This window comes from Plasmodium relictum, assembly GCF_900005765.1.
Source record: "Plasmodium relictum strain SGS1 genome assembly, chromosome: 6".
NCBI classification, from domain to species: Eukaryota; Apicomplexa; class Aconoidasida; order Haemosporida; family Plasmodiidae; genus Plasmodium; species Plasmodium relictum.
The window spans coordinates 342,889-361,065 of record NC_041684.1 but is presented as its reverse complement, the minus strand read 5'-3'; the positions used below and the strand labels follow the sequence as shown (position 1 = coordinate 361,065).

Genomic DNA, 18,177 nt, shown 5'->3' with positions numbered 1-18,177 from the left:
GTGTATATATATTTTTTATTATTAGCAACTTAAAAATAACAAGAGTTATTTGTTTTTGCACTTTGTTTTAAAAATAAAAAAATAAAATAACATCAATATTTAATACTGTTATATATTTTTTTTTTAAATTTTATTTTTAAAAAAGTATTTTCTATTATATATATTTTTTTTTATGTAAATTTTTTCTTTTTATACAACATAAATAAAAAAAAAATGAACTTTTTAAATAAAACTTTTTTTATAAAAAAAATTAAGTATTATTACAGCAGCACTAAGCTTGAAAACATTATTCCTCTTTATGAAAGAAAAAGTAGAATAAAATTTAAAAAAGAAAAATTACTAAAAAAAATAAAAGTACGAATTTTACATTTAAATAGAAATAAGAAAACTTCAAAGAGGTATTTGCCATCATATAGTGAAAATTTATTAAATGATGTGTTCAATCAAAGTACTAGAAAAAAAATATGTGATACAAATAACCCTTTAGTACTGGAAAAGGATATAGATATTCTTAGTACTCCTATATCTAGGAACGAAAATGATTTAGATAAAAGTGATTTAATAAAAAGAAAAATAGAAATACTAAATGGAAAAGCTTTAACGTTTATGCACTTAAAAAAGTTATACTTTCTTATTAACAAGAAAGAAAATGAAGTATTAATTGAGAATCTTAACAATTCTAATTTTTTAAAAATTTGCATTTTTACAAATAAAAAAAATATAAGAAACCATTTGATTGAAAAAGAATTTTTAAAAAGAATAAGTGATACGGAAATGAAAGAAAATTCATTTTTTAATGAAAATAACTTTTCTTATATATTAGAATATATTCATTATATTGGGCTTAATAATATAAAAAATATTCACAACTCGAAACAAGAATGGAATTTCAAAAAATTAAAAATTACATATAATATACTTTTAAATAATTTAACAAAAAAAATAATCTTAAATAATGATCAAATTATTAAAATAATATCTATAAGTGATAAATATTTATATTTTAATAAATATATATTTGATTACATTGATAGTACAATACAAATGAATTTTAATACATTTAATGAGCATGAAATAACATATATATGTAAATACTTAAGTAAAATGTTATTTTTTTTTTCTATTTTGCAAAATAATATAAAGTACAATATTAATGTTCATAGATTAATAAAAAGATATATATGTAAAAGCGTTGTACTTTCAAATAATATAAATTTATTAGAATCATATAATGGAAATGATATAAAAATTATATCTGAAAATGAGAATGAAAATATATATATAGATATGAAAAAATTAAATGATTTAGAACAAATAACTAAAAATAATTTAAATAACAAAAACAATAAAAATAATAAATTAAATAAATCAACTTCAGAAAAAAAAAAATTAAGACACGAAAATTTTAAAATGCTTATTAAAAATAGTTCTTTTGTTAATATTCTCAATAAAGAATTAAAAAATTATTTACACGAATTTAAGTACTACAACTTGATAGATATTTTCGAATTCTATACAATATTTGAAATAGATAATAAAAATATGATGATGAGATTTATAAATGAAACAAATAAGTATATTAATATTATGAAATATGGTTATCATTCAAAAGCTTTAATATTATTTAGTTTAAATAGAAATTATTTACAATTAGAAAATGAAAAAACTATTAGGAGGTTAATTAGAAGAATTCCTTATATGCTAAATTTTCATTGGCCAGTAGAAATTATTATAGAAACTATTATTGCTTGCTCATTTTTTTCTTGCAAAGAGAAAATATTTAAAAATTTATTTATTTATTTAAAAAATAATATCAAAAAATGCATTCATCCCATAATCTTAGATAATTTATCAAATTCCCTTGTTTCTATAAATAAAATTAATTTCGTAATTTTTCAGCAAATATTAAGTTATTTAAAAAAGAATATAAAGCTAATAAATATTAGTTATATAATAAATATTTTAAAAAATATGTCTACATTAAATTATAAAGATTTTGATTTTTTTTTTTTTTTTTTAACCTATGAAAATGTATTTAATAGAATTTGCGATTTATCAAGACCAATATTGATTAACTTTTTTCATTTAATATATCAATATAATAATTTTTTAGAAAAAAAAAACTGCATATATATAAATGATATTTATGTTAAGTCTAATTTATCTATCTTCTACATTGAATATATTTTATTTTTAATGTTGAAAAAAGAAAACAATTTCCTTAAAATAAATTCTTCACTTTTAGAAAAAAATGAAGAAATTTTGAAAGAAGAACATGAAATGCAACATTCTCCACAAGATTATAATTCCTATGAAAAAGAATTTCTTTTTTTGAATAAAAGTAGTCATATAGATATAATTAAGAATAAAGACTATATAGAAAAAGATAATAAAACTATTTGTATAGACAACAATATGTCAGATAAAGAATGGAATACATATGAAAAAGAGAATCATATAAAAGAAATGAAAGAAAATAATAATACAGAGAAATCATTTAAGGAGATACCAATAGAAAGTGATGGCAATACTACTGTGAATAGTATAAAATATAATAATAGTAATATATATAATGATGAAATTCCCACTTCATGTATAGGCTATAAAATATTTGAGCTGAATGCTGATAACTTTATTTATTTTCTAAAAGGTTTTATAAATTTGAAAATCATCAATTTCAATGTTTTATATTATTCAATACAATTTATTCATAAAAATTTAAATTCATTCAATGAAAATCATATTATTATACTCTTTCATTTTCTTTCTGAACATTTAACTGTTTTTTCTTTTTTAGAGGATTCTTTAATACGAAAAACTTATAGTTATTTACACACTATTGCAAAAAATACTATTCTTAATTTACCTGATTATTTTCTACCTCATTGTATTTTTTCAGTTATAACTTTTTATTTTACTGAAATCGTTTTGAAAAATAATAAAAGAAACGTCGATTTATTAGAAAATATTCTGGTTATGTTTTGTAACAAATTAAGAGGTGGACTAGAAGTATTAACTGTAGAAAATGAAGAAAAAAAAGTGAACCCTGAATTATTAAATATAATTTCTGAGATTTTGCAAATGCTATATGTAAAAGTTGAGAAAAGAATGCCTGATGATTTATATAATTTTTGTAAGTATATAAAAGAATATTATAAAATAAACGAAAATATAGTAAATGATAATAAAAATAAACAAAATTTCATTTCATTTTTTTCGAATTTACTAAAAAATAAAAAAATTAATCACTTTATAAAATATTCTGTTTATCCTTATACAATCGATGTCGTAATAACAAATGAAGATGATGACATTACACAGAAAAAAAGAGCATTAGTCGTAATAGATAAATTAGATGATATATATTTAAGGCAAATTCATCTGACTGATTTTTTTTATAATTATTCAACAAAAAATATTACCATTAGTGAAAAAGTTGAAAATAATATCCTAAAAAAAGAAAAAAAAATTATTCATGAACATTACGTAAGCAATACACTAAAACCGTATGAATCAATAAGAGAATGGTTTTTAAATAACAAAAATTTCTCTGTCTCTTATGTATCAATAAGTGAGTGGAGAAATAAGCATTCATAAATAGAAATATATTAATCGATACCTTCATTTTTAACACAATAAATAATATTATTGTTTATCGTATCTTATTATTTTTTCTTTTTTTTAATTGGAATGAATCTTTTAGAAAATATATATATATTATTTATATTTTTCTTTTACTCAATTTTGTTATTTCATTTTAAATAATTTTATTTGTTTTTATGTATTTTCTCAGATAAATTAAATGAATTCATTAAATATGATTTAAAACATTTTTTTATTGTAATATTCAAAACTTTTTTCTTTTTCTTTTTTTTTGTAATTTGTTATTTGTCTTTCTATTTCTCTAAAAAAAAAAATTATTAGAGGTTTTTTATATAATAAAAGTTGTATAAAAATTAAAAAGATTAATTCAATGTTCTTTCTTAAAACAAAATATATTACTATTTAAAAAAAAAAATTAGAAAATTAGAAAATAAATAAAATAATAAAAAAAAATTAAATAAAAAAAATTATTTTTATTTTTGTACACGGAGAATGGAATCGTAAATAAAATATTACATCTTTTATTCCAATTTTTTTTTTAAATGCCATCAATTATCAAAAAACTATAAAATCACACATGAACATCTATACATTATATATTCACATAGATGTAAAGATATAAACTTTTCTTCTGATTTAAAAAAAAAAATAAATAAAATACTACCGAAAAATTTACATTTTTGATTAAAAAAAAGAATAATAAAAAAAAAAAAAAAAAATCATATAATGTTATATCTTATTTAAATTTATAAATATAAGTAAAAACATAATGCTTCTCACTAAATTAAAAATCTATGTACATAAAAAAAAATTCACATAAACTTTTTACCATTTTTTGGTCATTTTAAATAAAATCGGAATCAAATAAAAATATATAAAAAATATTGTATATTTTTAAAATATTTTTATTTCTTATTTACATTTTTTATTATTTTTTTTTTATATTTATTTTATTTTATTTTTTTTATGATACAATGATTTACTTATTCTTCATTTATGCATTTAACCATGGTGCTGGAATACCTTGAACAACTGGAATTTCTTCCCTATCTTTGAAATCCATTACCATTCTATTGTTTTCTCCTTTTTTTTTCATAAATTTTGAATATAATCTAATTCCAACACTAACAAGTAATGCAATGCAAATAGCTATAAGACATATTATCATGAATATGAGTACTTTACCATTGAAATCATCTGTATTATCTTTTTTAGAAGTCAATAAATTTAAATCATTTTTATCTTCATCTATTTCATAAGAATCACTAATATCTTCTAAGTTATTTCTTTCTAAATCTTCTTCTATTTCATTGCTATATAGTATGCCTTCAGTATATTTTGAAGAATCTTTTAATGAATCATGTTCTTTCATTATATCATTGCTCTTATTTTTTATACTATCATTACCTTCTACAATTTCATAGTTATCTTCAATTTCTTCATATTCACCTTCGCTTTCGTATCCTTCATTTTTATTATCATGGATTTCATAATTGTTTCCGATATTTCCCTTAAGTGTTGCACTTGCATCAAATTCGCTTAATAATTTTCTTTCTTCATTATCAAAGATAGCGTCATCTTCTTCTATTACTTCATCATCATCGTTACCTTTGGTAGAAATTTCACTATTTAAAATTTTTTCATTTTCTTCTGATTTTAAGCATTTTCTCGTTATATTCTCTACATTAATTTCATTCCTGTTATGATCTGCGTAAACTTCTTCATGATCCTCTTTCTGTAATTCTTTAGTTTCTTCATTAGGGAGAGCATTAGTTGTTTCTCTTTTGTTGTTATTTATCCCATCTGCTTCTGCTGCTTGAATTCTTATAGCATGTAATCCTTTATTTAATAAATCTACTAATATAAATGGATGAATATCTCGTATATTCAAAATATTGAATTGGGGATTTTCTAAAATAAAAACTTCTAAGGGATATCTATAAGGAGCCATATTCTTTTCTGGTATATCTCTCCATAAACCTGCACTCTGGCAACTACAATTTGCTTGCATTAAAATAGGATTTTCATATTCCTTTTTAATAATATCATGTTTTTCATAAACTGGTTTAATATAATTTACATTTTTTATATATATTGCTCCACCAAATTCGAACCAACCACCATATTTATAATGTATTGATACATCTTTTGTGCATTTATTATTAGGAATATTTTCGCATTTAAGATGTTTTGTTATTCCTGCAATTTCTCCTAATATATGAGGATTCAATATTTTATAATTTTCTTCTTTTGATAAATAATTGTAAAATTGATAAACTGGGTTTTTATTATTATCATTAGGACATAAAATATCTTTTAAATCATTTAAAATACCTTTAAGTTTATCCAATATATCTTCCATAAGCCTCTCAAAATATTCATTTTTTGACTCTTTATAATTTTCACTTTTTAAAAATTCGTCTACAAAAAATTCTTTATTTAATAATATAAGGAAAATATAACCATTGGATTTTTCTGCCTGATAATTTTTATAAGTAAGATTATTATTATCATTATGACTAACTACTTTAATATAATCATCAGCTGAAACCATTGCTACATCAAGGCCTTTTAAGTCTTTTATATATTCTTTTAAAATTAAATTCCAGTTTAATATTTCTTCTTTAGTATATTTTGAATTTTTATTTAATTCTTCATTTTGATCTTTATTTTTTATTATGTTGTTATTATTGTTATAAGATAATATAAGGTTAGCTGGATGTGGTAATTCATGAGGTAAAATGTTCATAAGATCCCATAAAAATAATTCTAATGAAAACCTCCAAGGAGCATATCTATTTCTTGGAAAATCTCTCCACAATCCCATTGTAAAACCATTATTATATCCATCATTTCTCTTATTAACTTGACCTATAAATTCCTTTATTAAATAATTGGGTACTACATCTACCTTTTCTCCATTATCTATTTGATTAAAAGAATATCCATTTACTACTAGAATTCCCAAAAAGTGAAACCATCCACCGTATAACTTATGCATACTTACTTTATTTTTTTTATAAGGATCAAGATATATCGTTTGTGTTACTTTTGATAATTCTCCCAATAAATCAAAATCTAACAATTTTTTCGATTCATCATAACCAAAAGGATCACTTCTAAATAAATATTGATATTGATAATTTTTAAAAAAAAATTTATTCTTCAAATTACGTATTATATTATTTATTATAAAAGTAAATTTTTTCTTAACAGCAATATATTTATTAGTTGAATATATCAAATCTTGAAAAAAGAATTTATTAGCTGTTATAACTAAAATCATAGTATCATCAGGAAATTTCATATAAGCATATTTACTTGTATCTACTAGTTTATTATATGCACCAGCAGTTGTTGCAGTAAAATATAATCCATTTTTAAAAGCGTATTCATTTTGAATTTCTCTTCTGAAATAATTAACACCATTATGTTGTGATGATACTTTAAATGCATCAAATATGTTATTCCATGGATTCTTAATATTTATTTTTGCTTGTGGCATTGCATTTATATATTTATTATTATTTATCGTCTTTTCATTATGTGTTTCTACTAGTTTTGGTTCATTATCATATTCCTTTTTTTCTTCATTTCCTTCTTTTTCTTTTTCTTCTTCTCCCTTTTCCTCTTCTTCTTCCTCTTCTTCTTCTCCTTCTTCTTCTCCTTCTTCTTCTTCTCCTTCTTCTTCTTCTTCTCCTTCTCCTTCTCCTTCTTCTTCTTCTTCTTCTTCTTTTAATTTTGTTTCTAGTTCATTAATATTTTCTTCTTCTGATTCATTTTTCTGCTCAACTACACTTGTTTCCTTATTTAATTTCTCTTCATTATTTACTTTATTTTCTTCACTTTCTTGTTCATCTCTTCTATTATTTTCTATATACACTATATTTATGCCATTTTCACCGAGTCTACCACTTAATGAATCACTACCTGTTATATTTAATGATTCTTTCCTTGAACTGCTTCTTAAGTTAGCATCTCCTGATTCGCCTCCTCCTTGTTCATTATTACTAGACGAACTATTATGTTCTGCATTTATAACTGAACCCAATATATCTGGACCAAAAATTCTTAAATTATCATCAGGGCCTATATTATTTATTTTTAATTCTACGTAATCAATATTTAAATATATAAAAAAAACAAAAAAATAAAAAAAAACTATAATATTATTTTGTAAACTCATTGTATATTCATCTAAACAATATAGAGTTATCCATAAAAAAAAAAAAAAAAAAAAAAAGTAATATATTTATATATAAATATATAAGTTTATATATTTATATACATATATTATTGTATCAAATAAATTAAAATCTAAAAAATAAAAAAATTGCTTTAAAATAATATTTTTCTCAAACTTTAAAATTTTTAAAACGAAATTTAAAAATTTTATTATTTTTCCTATATAAATTTGCTTATTAAAAAAAAAATAAATAAAATAATAATTGGGTTAGTATACAATAATAAAAAACTATTTATAAACCTAAAAAAAATTATTATTCAAAAAAATTATTAAATTCTATTATTCTAATTCAATAAAAAAATATATTTATATCCTATATATATTAAAATAATATAAATTTATACACTTAATATATATAATGCATATCTATATTATGTATATTTTTAGTGAAAATTTAAGAAAAATTACTAATTTTTTTTAAATTTAAAATATACTAATAATCCTGATATTTTTCCTTATACTTTTAATCAATAAAATTTTTTTTTATAAAAAGGCATGTTTATTTAAAATTTTTTTTTATATTTTTTTTTTTTTTTAAAAACCGATATACTAGCATGAGCATTTTTTTTTTTCTTTTGCTATTTTTAAAAACCGATATCCTAGTATGAGCACCATTATTTTTTTCATTGTACTCAATTTTTTAAATGTATTTGTTATTAAGATTTTTTTTTTTTTTTTTTCTTATTAAAAGGTATTTTATATATATTCATTCAACAGTCATGAAATATGATATCTTTTTAAAATAAGTAAAATGAATTTACTATATATATATATATATATGTATATATATATTTTTTTTTTAATGCACCTTGACTTTTTGTACTTTATAGAGATGTTATATACCCAAAAAAAAAGAAAAAAAAATATAAATTTAATTTAAAATTATCTTTTATTTATTAATTAAAAAATAAAAATTTTAATGTAAGATAAGTTTTACTTATCTTAAATTTTAAAGAATACTCATTCTCAAAAGATAATATACAAAAACAAAAACAAAAAAAAAATAAAAATAAAAATATAAGAATACTAAAAATTATTATTAAAAAAATATGGTAAAAAAAACATTACAGGTAAATTTATAAATAACGTAATATATAAACAAAAGATATTTTGAGAAAATAAAATTATAAAAAAAAGATATTAATAAAGATATTTAACATAAAATATTTCAAAACAAATCTTAGAAACATAGAAACATGCAAAAAAGGAGAAATAAAAATATAAAATTTATGATTTATTTATATATAAAAAAATAGAAACATCTTTTTTAATAACTATATTTGAATACAAATAAATTTTTTTTTTTCACTATAGTAATTCTTTTTCTAAAAATTATAAATAATTATATATATTTAAATGAAAATATAATAAAATTAAGAAATTTTTAAAAATTAAAAAATTAAGATTTGTTTATAAATAAATATTCTTAAAAAAAATATTAAAATTTTTGAATAAACTAATATAAAAAAAAAAAATCAAGATGTTTTTTAGCAGCTAATTGAAAAAAAAAAGTTACTATCAATTTTTTTTTAAACGCATATTTAATGGTTTCTGCGTAGTTAATGATTGTATATAATTTAATCCTTTGTTATAAGTTTCTTTTCTAGTTTTTGTTTTTTTTAGCATATCTTTTGAATATATAACAGGCAAGGATTTATCAAATAAATTTTCATAGTGGTCACTGGAATGCATATTATTCCATACTTCAATTAATGTATTTATTGCTTTTATTTTGCTTTTGTGATCCCAATGTTTGGATCTTTCTAATACTTTAATAGCATGAATAACGTTATCTCTATATTTAATATCTTTTGGTAAAGAATGTGATACACATTGTAAATTAGGATATCGCATATGACTTAATTCCTCATCTTCTATATTTAAAGGTTTATTATTCTTTATACCTCCAATATATTTCTTTCTCATATTTGTTTTAAATGACTTTAAATTCTCAAAAGGATAATTATCAAAGTGATATTTTTTATTTTCTGGTAAAATTTTTAATATTTCATTTATAATATCCCGTTTTTCATTACTCATTCCATCAAGCCTTTCAGCATCGGTTTCTTTTTCTTCATTTCCCATCTTTGTCGTTTTTTTTTTTTTTAAATCATTTCTCTTATTCATTTTTTGATTAATTGAATCTCTATCATTTTTTTGTTTTTCCTTTTCACTTGTAAGAAAATTTATAATATTCAATGATGTGTCTATACTATCATTAAATTTTTCTTTTAGATCATAATTGTAATGAATATCTCCTCTGAATGAAACTAAGGGTTCATATACTTCAACGGGAACGTTGGCACTATTTATTTTTAAAATATTTAAATTAACCTTTTTATTTATATAATCTTCAATCAATGTTTCTTCATATGGATTTTTTACATACATATGAAGTATAAAATTAAATAAAGCATTTTTAAAAAGCATATAAGGGTTTTTATGAACAGCAAACTCATTTATTAATGTTGGTTTTATTTTTTCTAAAATACTTTGCCTTATTGTATTTATCATTAAATATACAAAATCATTTGTTATTTTATGTTTAGTCATATACTGATGATTTAATAATGTAAATGATTTGCTATATATATACGATTTATATAAATCTTCAATAAGGGTATATCTTTCTATATCTTCTAATTCTTTCTCTTTGTGTATATAAAGGTTTTCTTCATATTCATTATCTATTGTTAGACTATTATTTACTTTCTTTTTCATTCTTCTTTGTTGCAAGTAAGCTGGTTTTCTTAACTTCAATATTTTTAGCTTCTTTTTGTTTTCATACTCATCTTGTATTTCTTTTTCTTCTTCTTTCTTATAACAGAAATCATATATTTCATTTATGTCTTTTTCTTTAATATTCACTAAATGGTTATTTATTAATTTTAATTTATCATCCTTTCTAAGATTTTTATATTTTTCTAGTAATGATTGAATAATATTTTCTTTATCATTTTCTAGTTGTGTACTAACTTTTCTTTTTGTCCATATATATATTTGTAAATCCTTTTTCTTAGTAATCCTTAAAATATTATTTAAATTATTTTTTATCATAATGGAATATTATATATACGTATATATTATGTGTAGTAAATTTTTCCTATTTTTTTGTTTTTTCTTATTTTCATTATTTCTTATGAATTATATTCACTGTTTTATATGATATTTTATATCTTAAAAAAAATAAAATAAAATAAAATGATGTATATAATTCAAAAACATTTAAAAAAATAAAATGCATTAAAAATATGAAAGTTTATAACAAAAAAAAAAAAAAAAAATAAAAATACAAATATAATTAATTAAAATATATATATATATATTTCTATTTTTTAAAAGAAAAAATAAACAAAAATGTGAAAATTTTAAAGTATACTTTTTATATTTGTGTAATTTTTTTGTTTTTAATTTACATAAAAAATAAATGATAAAATTTTCAAAAAATGATTATTAAAATTATAAATGGTTTAATTAAAAAAAGTTATAATTCATTTTTTTCAAAATGTTTAGCTTGTTATAATCATAATTTGATTAATTTACCTAAAAATGACAGATATATACCGAACAATTTTTTTAATATTGAAGAAGAATTAGATAAAGAGAAATTAATATATTTAATAAAAAATATACAAATGATTAATTTAAAAGAAAAGAATATTTTGAATAATATAAGTAATTTATTAAAAAAATATATAAATGATTATAATATAGATGAAATATATTTAATTATACATAGTTTCTGCAAATTAAATTTTACGAAATATTCTTTATACAATAGGTTTGTAAAAATTATTATGAATAAAAAACCAGTAATGAATACTAGAATATTAACACAAATATTAATTGATTTACATAAACTATCTTCATTAGATATTAATGTTTTGACATTTTTTACTGAACATTACATAAAAGATTCTATAAGTAAATTTTCTTTATTTGATTTTTCAATGATTTTGTTTATATATAATAAATATAATTATAACGATTTCATAACAATTAACAGCATATGTAAAATAATTAAAGAGTATTTTTTACCAATTATAAATGAAGTAAGAACTAAAAACTTTTGAAAAATTTTAAGTGATTAGAAAAATTTTGTATTATGTATTTATATATAGATAAATAATAATTAAAATTCTCATTGCTTATTATTTTTTCATTACTTGCCAAAGATGTGTAAATATATAATAAAACAGTATTTTTTCTATTCATTAAATTGATTTTAATTTAAAACTAAATAAAGATATGTTTATATAATTTTTACTTTATAAATTGTTTCTATCATTATTACTGTTTTTTTTTTTTTTTTTTAAATAAGGACAAGGGAGTTTTAACAACCATATTATTAAGTATATCTACTTTAAATTTAAATTATGAATTTTATCACTATTTATTAAAAAAATATATATATAAAAATTATGAACATTTTGAAATTAAATATTTATGCAATATTTCTTATTCTATTGTATTAAGACTAGTCAATAATTGTATAACAGATGATTTGTTAAATATTATATTAAATGATATAATAACATTATTGTTAAATAATTTGCATAAGTTAAAAAATGAAGAATTAAAGCAAGTAAAAAAAAAATAAAATAAAATAAAAATTTTATAACCGAACAATAAAACTAAATGTACTTATATATATGTATTAAATATACTTTTCATATATATATGAAAATTTTATGTACAAATAATTTCAGATACATATAGTATTATACTATTTAAGAGATGTAGAAAGAAAATATGAAAAGGGTATAAACATAATTGAAAAAAAGAATATTAAAAATACTGTAACTATTTCAAAGATGCAACAACAAATTGAAAAACTTTTCAAAGAAATTGGAATAAATGTACAAAAGGAATATCCAATTGGCCCATATATATTAGACTTTGCTTTAAAAAAAAAAAAAGTAAAAAATGTATATAATATATATATATGATTATATTTTTTATAACTAAAAATTTATTTTTTATATAGATTTGCATTGAAGTAAATGGATTCACACATTATTATACTTTTAACAATACATTAAACGCGAAAACAAAATTGAAATATTTTATCTTAAATAAACTGAATTGGAAAGTAAAAAATAAAAAATTAATTAATTCATAATTACATAAACATTTTTTTAATAATTTTTTCTATATATATTTTCATTCTTGCATTTTAAGTTAGAATATATAAATAAATTCTTTTTTTTTTTTTTTTTTTAAATAGATTGCTACTATTGAATATATGGAATGGAAAAACAAATCAAAAGAAGTTAAATTTTAAAAATGAAAATAAATATTATATAAATTATATTTAATGTTGAAATTTTTTAAAAATATGCAATTTAATATATTTACTTTTTTTTTTTTTTTTTCTTATAGGACAAAATAAAATATTTAGAAAAAAATATACTAGACAAAATATAATAATTATATCAAATATTTTGTTTTTTATTTTTTAAAATTTTTTTATTAAAATAAATATGCTTTTATTATATATATTTTTATTTTTTTTTAAAAAATGAACCATTAAAAATATTATTTTTTTATTTTTTCATTTTCATGCAAATCATATCATTGCTAATTGGGCAAGAACTATTTTGTTTATTTTGTAAACTTTTTAAATCATCTGTTTTTAAATTATCATTTTTTTTTACTTCATAATATGTCAATGTTTTAATAATCCATTTATCATTTATTTTACTTAAATTACTAATAATTTTTCCTTTTTTATTATGTTTTTTGCTTTTTATATTCATCATTATTCTAGCATCAATTTCATTTAAATAACCTGTCCAAAATTTTGAAAAAATAACTTCTTCATATTCGTTAACTAATTTTTTATCTTTTAAAACTTGCTCTTTTACTAATTTCACAGGTAATGGTTCTTGAAAAATCATAAATAATAATTTAATTATACAGAATGAAAAAACAGAACACAGAGATATGAATACAATATAATATGCTATATAAATTTTATACTCTTTTTTAAATAGATTTATCTTGGTATCATTTTTTTTATCTACACTTTTTAATAGGTCATTATTTAAAAAAAAGAAACTCTTCTTACTTAAACAGTATATATATCTTTCATTTCTTTTATATTCGTATTTCTTAAATTTAAAATCATATTCTTTTAAAAAAGAAATTCTCTTTTTTTGAATACTCCAAAAAGGAATTTTATAATATTTTATTTTCATTTTTTTTTTTTTTAACACATAATTAATAAAAGAAAAACAAGAAAACTATTTAAATATTTATTCTTTTCAAAAAAAAAAAATAAATAGATACTTATTTAAATAATTACATAAATATATATGTAAATAATTAAATTTTCATATATATATATATTTAATAGCTTTAATAATTTTTTTTCATTGTTATTACAATATAATTAATATTTTAACCATTTAAAAGAAAAAAAAATAATAAACGACAAACATCATTTTATTCAAAAAAAAAAATAAAATGTTGTATTTTTTGTTATTTTTTAATAAACTTCACATTTTTATTTATACAATTTTCATAACATAGATTAGTTCCTTACGTATTTTTAATTGTTCATTTCTTTTTTCTTTAAAATCTAGTAAAGAGAATTAACAATAAAAATCATATTTTTTCTAACTGTAATCTTATTTGCATATTAAAAATCCATTTTTTTTTTTTTTTTTAATGCACTTATTTTAAAAAAAAAGTGTTTTCATCGTGTGAAGATAAATAAATTTTTTGATGATAAATAAAATTTTTTATAAGATACTGGTTTAAAAAAAAAAAAATTAATAAATAAATGAATAAGGAAAATTAGAAAAATACATTTTTATATTATTCAATTACTAGAAACATTGTCTATATTTAATAAATGTTTTATTTATGAAATAACTATGCAAAATTATTACCATGAAGATATAAAAATTTTTTTTTCTATTGAAAATTTAGAAAGAATAAAAAATCTTTTTAAAAATGTAAAAGGAACAAAAGGAGAATTTCACAAATTTTTAACTTACAATGCTTCAAATGAATTTTTTTTCAACTCTAACAATTATTTAATAACAAAGAAGACAATGGAAAAAGAGAAAATAGATGAAAATATAAAAAGTGAAAAAATTATATTTAATGAAGAAAGAAGTACTAAAAAAGAAGAAAAAACAAAAACAAATAGAAGGAAATCATCTAATTTAAATTGTAATGAATTAAACAATGAAGAAAACAAAAATGAATATGAAAATATCTTTAATGATAAATATGTGAATGATGAATATGAATTCATTTGTGAAGAAATATTCAAGTGTCTATATAAAAATGAACAAAATATTAAATACACTAATAAATATAGATTATTAATAGAAATAATAATTCAAGCTATTGTGTACTCATATAAAATTAAATTAAACATATACAAATTAAATCTATTTATATCAATAATAATTATGACGATGTATAAAATTATGGAAAACTTAAAAGAAAAAAAAAATAAAAAAAAAAAAACTATAAATTATTTTATAAATTTATTAGATAAAAATATTCAGTATGCGCCATCCGAAGAAAAACTAGTAAAAGATAATACGTTAGATGAAAGCCCATATATTTTCAATAACTTAAATACAACACAGGAAAAAATATATGATAGTATAGGTGATCATAAAAATGTAAATGATAAAAAAATAAAAAATGACGAAGAATTAAATAATAAAATAGATAAACAAGCTTTAAAAAATGAAAATGCTGAGGATGTCAATGGCTTACAAAATGAAATAGAAGACATGAATAATTCAAAAGAAAGTTCTACTAAGAACAAAAGAAACAATATAGAAATAGAAAATAAAAATTTACTCATGGTAGACACAGATTCAATAAAATGTGTAAACAGAGATATTATAGTTTTTCAATATCGTGAAGCTAAATATATAATAAAATATATGTTTGAAAATATATTCTCCATTTATAATATATTGGAATATATTTTTTTATTTTCTTCTTTTCCTCTTGATTTAACTTTTACTAACCATTGTTCATTTATATCACCAATAGAAACATTTTCTATAAGTGATCAAATACAACACAGTAATAATTATATTTTTGTAACATTTTAAATTATTTTTTTTTTTTTTTTGTTGCTAAAAAAAACTAACAGAATATATACTGTACATTTTATATGATAAACTATATCTTTATATGAAATTTTGTATATATACACTTGTATATCTATTTTTTCTTATAATTTTTTTTTTTTTAGATAAAGAAGAGTTAGATGACAACAAATTCGCAACAAACTCTTATATAAAAAAAGTACTTAATATTCCTCTTTTTGTTTTAGATAAATTTTATAACAATATTGATGAATTAAAAGAAAAAATTGATAGCATTATAACTTAAATTTTATTTTTATATATAAATGTAGAATATGCAAAAATTTAAAAAAATAACATAATTAAGTATCTGTTCTTTTTAAATTATTATTTTATTTTATTTTTTATTATTTTGCAAAAATTATAAAATGGTAACATAAAAAAAAAAAAGGCTGTAATTTGGAAAATTCCACATTTCGTAGTTGTAATATAGTTTTTTATTATACAGCTTTTTGCTAACATTTTAATCGAATTAATATAATATCAATTTAGTAACTAATTCATTTTAATTAACCTCTTTTATTTATATTTTTTTCAATTTAGAAATATATTAACCTTTATCTACAAAATATCTTTATATATTTTTTCTTTTTAAATTAACTAATTTTCATTTCAGCTCTTTCTTTCCATTTTTGGTATTTCTTTTATGCTTTTCTTCATACAATTACTATATTTTCTTTTACTATAATAATTATAACAAAATTTTTTACAACATTAACAAAAAAAGATGTAAAATAAATATTAAAAAAGTTTTTTATAAAAAAAAGTATAAATATAAAAAAGAAAAAAGAAAAAATGATACGTTTTAATTATCATATGGAGACAACTGTAATGGATAAAAAGTATTATTATAATGTATTCTTGACTTTATCCATAATGACATCATATTTAATTTTGTATCTTTTATATCAATTGGCTTTGGGAATAAAGTATTATAGGCATAATCAATTTTTGATCTTTCTACTTCATCAGCATTTAGATAATTTTGTATATTTTTAAGAATTCTTGAATCGAACCATGAAAAATTATTAAAACATTCATTCATCATATTTGTATCTTTCCATTCTGAAGACATTTCATAAGCTGTCATCATTTTTAGATCTCCTAATAATAAATTTAAATTATTTCCTTTCAAATTTTTTTTCTCTTCTTCTAATTTTTTTAAATGATTATAGCTTTTATTTTCTATCATATTGATTTATATGTATTTATCTGTTTTTTAAAAAAAAAAAAAAGGGAGTTTTACTTTTTTACAAAAAAATATTTAAACTATATATAAATTAAAAAATACTTATTAATACATAAATGTAGTTATAATAATTATATTCGCTTCCTTTGAAAGTTTTAAATTTTTAAATTTTATTTATTTTTTTTCTTTTTTATTTATTTATTTATTTATTTTATTTTTTTTTTTTTTTATTCTATTTCTTTTTGTTTTTATATATTTTACTTAATATCTCTTTCACTTTATTTTTTTTTTAAATGTAATGTCGATATTTTTTCAAAACATCTGAATAAGAATAATTTTCATTAACGCACAATTTACATTGTATATGCATGGTTCATTAAAAAAAAAAAAAAGTAAAAAATAAATGGAAAAAGAAGAAATATCTTATTATTTGCATTAAGTTCAAAACTGTAAAAAAAAAAGTTGAATTACAAATTCTATTTACAAAGGTGTGACATATAGCATCAATAGGTTTTTTTTTTTCTTTTTTTTTTATACATCGATTAAAATATATTCACAACTTCATTTAAAAAGTAATAATAAAAGAAATAAAAATGTTTTTTCATATGTTGAAAGTAGAAAAAGTTATCCCTAAAAAAGATTTTAAAAAAAATACACTTATTTCTTTTATAAATAATGACAAATTTTTTAAAATAGTTCGAAGTTTTACCGAATATCATACAGAAGAAAAAATTAATCTACCAAGGTTAAAACTGAGAGGGTTGCCATTTAATGCATCAGAAGAAGAAATAAAAAATTTCTTTAAAAATTTTCAATTGTCAAAGAAAAATTACCCTATTCATATAATTAAGGGAGTCAAAAACAAGCCAACAGGTCATGCGTATGTCTATTTTGATGATGAAGAAGAAGCAAGGAATGCTTGTAAAACATTAAACAGAAAATTTTTAAGAGATAGATATGTTGAAATATACATTGATTACGTTTTCAATCATAATTTAACACCAACTAAAGAT

The 18,177-nt window shown here is 18.4% G+C and overlaps 8 protein-coding genes across 8 annotated transcripts in view; 4 read left to right on the top strand and 4 right to left on the bottom strand.

The window, feature by feature from the left end:
* Positions 1-213: 213 nt before the first annotated feature.
* PRELSG_0608600 (conserved Plasmodium protein, unknown function) lies at positions 214-3,597 on the top strand (the record flags this gene model as incomplete). Its single annotated transcript, XM_028675540.1, has 1 exon — positions 214-3,597. The coding sequence occupies one exon, from the start codon at positions 214-216 to the stop codon at positions 3,595-3,597; it is 3,384 nt and encodes a 1,127-aa protein (XP_028532119.1).
* A 1,000-nt stretch (positions 3,598-4,597) lies between these two features.
* Positions 4,598-7,789, bottom strand: PRELSG_0608500 (conserved Plasmodium protein, unknown function; the record flags this gene model as incomplete). Its single annotated transcript, XM_028675539.1, has 1 exon — positions 4,598-7,789. The coding sequence occupies one exon, from the start codon at positions 7,787-7,789 to the stop codon at positions 4,598-4,600; it is 3,192 nt and encodes a 1,063-aa protein (XP_028532118.1).
* A 1,578-nt stretch (positions 7,790-9,367) lies between these two features.
* PRELSG_0608400 (conserved Plasmodium protein, unknown function) lies at positions 9,368-10,906 on the bottom strand (the record flags this gene model as incomplete). Its single annotated transcript, XM_028675538.1, has 1 exon — positions 9,368-10,906. The coding sequence occupies one exon, from the start codon at positions 10,904-10,906 to the stop codon at positions 9,368-9,370; it is 1,539 nt and encodes a 512-aa protein (XP_028532117.1).
* A 389-nt stretch (positions 10,907-11,295) lies between these two features.
* Positions 11,296-13,276, top strand: PRELSG_0608300 (RAP protein, putative; the record flags this gene model as incomplete). The annotated part of the gene is made up of 6 exons (XM_028675537.1): positions 11,296-11,901; positions 12,171-12,434; positions 12,559-12,768; positions 12,837-12,941; positions 13,077-13,121; positions 13,232-13,276. 6 exons carry the CDS (start codon positions 11,296-11,298, stop codon positions 13,274-13,276), a joined length of 1,275 nt encoding a protein of 424 aa, XP_028532116.1.
* A 119-nt stretch (positions 13,277-13,395) lies between these two features.
* PRELSG_0608200 (conserved Plasmodium protein, unknown function) lies at positions 13,396-14,049 on the bottom strand (the record flags this gene model as incomplete). Its single annotated transcript, XM_028675536.1, has 1 exon — positions 13,396-14,049. The coding sequence occupies one exon, from the start codon at positions 14,047-14,049 to the stop codon at positions 13,396-13,398; it is 654 nt and encodes a 217-aa protein (XP_028532115.1).
* Positions 14,050-14,730: 681 nt separating this feature from the next.
* PRELSG_0608100 (conserved Plasmodium protein, unknown function) lies at positions 14,731-16,222 on the top strand (the record flags this gene model as incomplete). The annotated part of the gene is made up of 2 exons (XM_028675535.1): positions 14,731-15,910; positions 16,083-16,222. 2 exons carry the CDS (start codon positions 14,731-14,733, stop codon positions 16,220-16,222), a joined length of 1,320 nt encoding a protein of 439 aa, XP_028532114.1.
* A 558-nt stretch (positions 16,223-16,780) lies between these two features.
* PRELSG_0608000 (conserved Plasmodium protein, unknown function) lies at positions 16,781-17,167 on the bottom strand (the record flags this gene model as incomplete). The annotated part of the gene is made up of 1 exon (XM_028675533.1): positions 16,781-17,167. The coding sequence occupies one exon, from the start codon at positions 17,165-17,167 to the stop codon at positions 16,781-16,783; it is 387 nt and encodes a 128-aa protein (XP_028532113.1).
* Positions 17,168-17,757: 590 nt separating this feature from the next.
* Positions 17,758-18,177, top strand: part of PRELSG_0607900 (RNA-binding protein, putative) — a gene marked incomplete at both ends in the record, with an annotated part of 468 nt that continues 48 nt past the window's right edge. Inside the window, one exon of the mRNA XM_028675532.1 lies at positions 17,758-18,177. This exon is cut by the window's right edge and continues 48 nt beyond it. Coding sequence (XP_028532112.1) covers positions 17,758-18,177 — 420 coding nt within the window.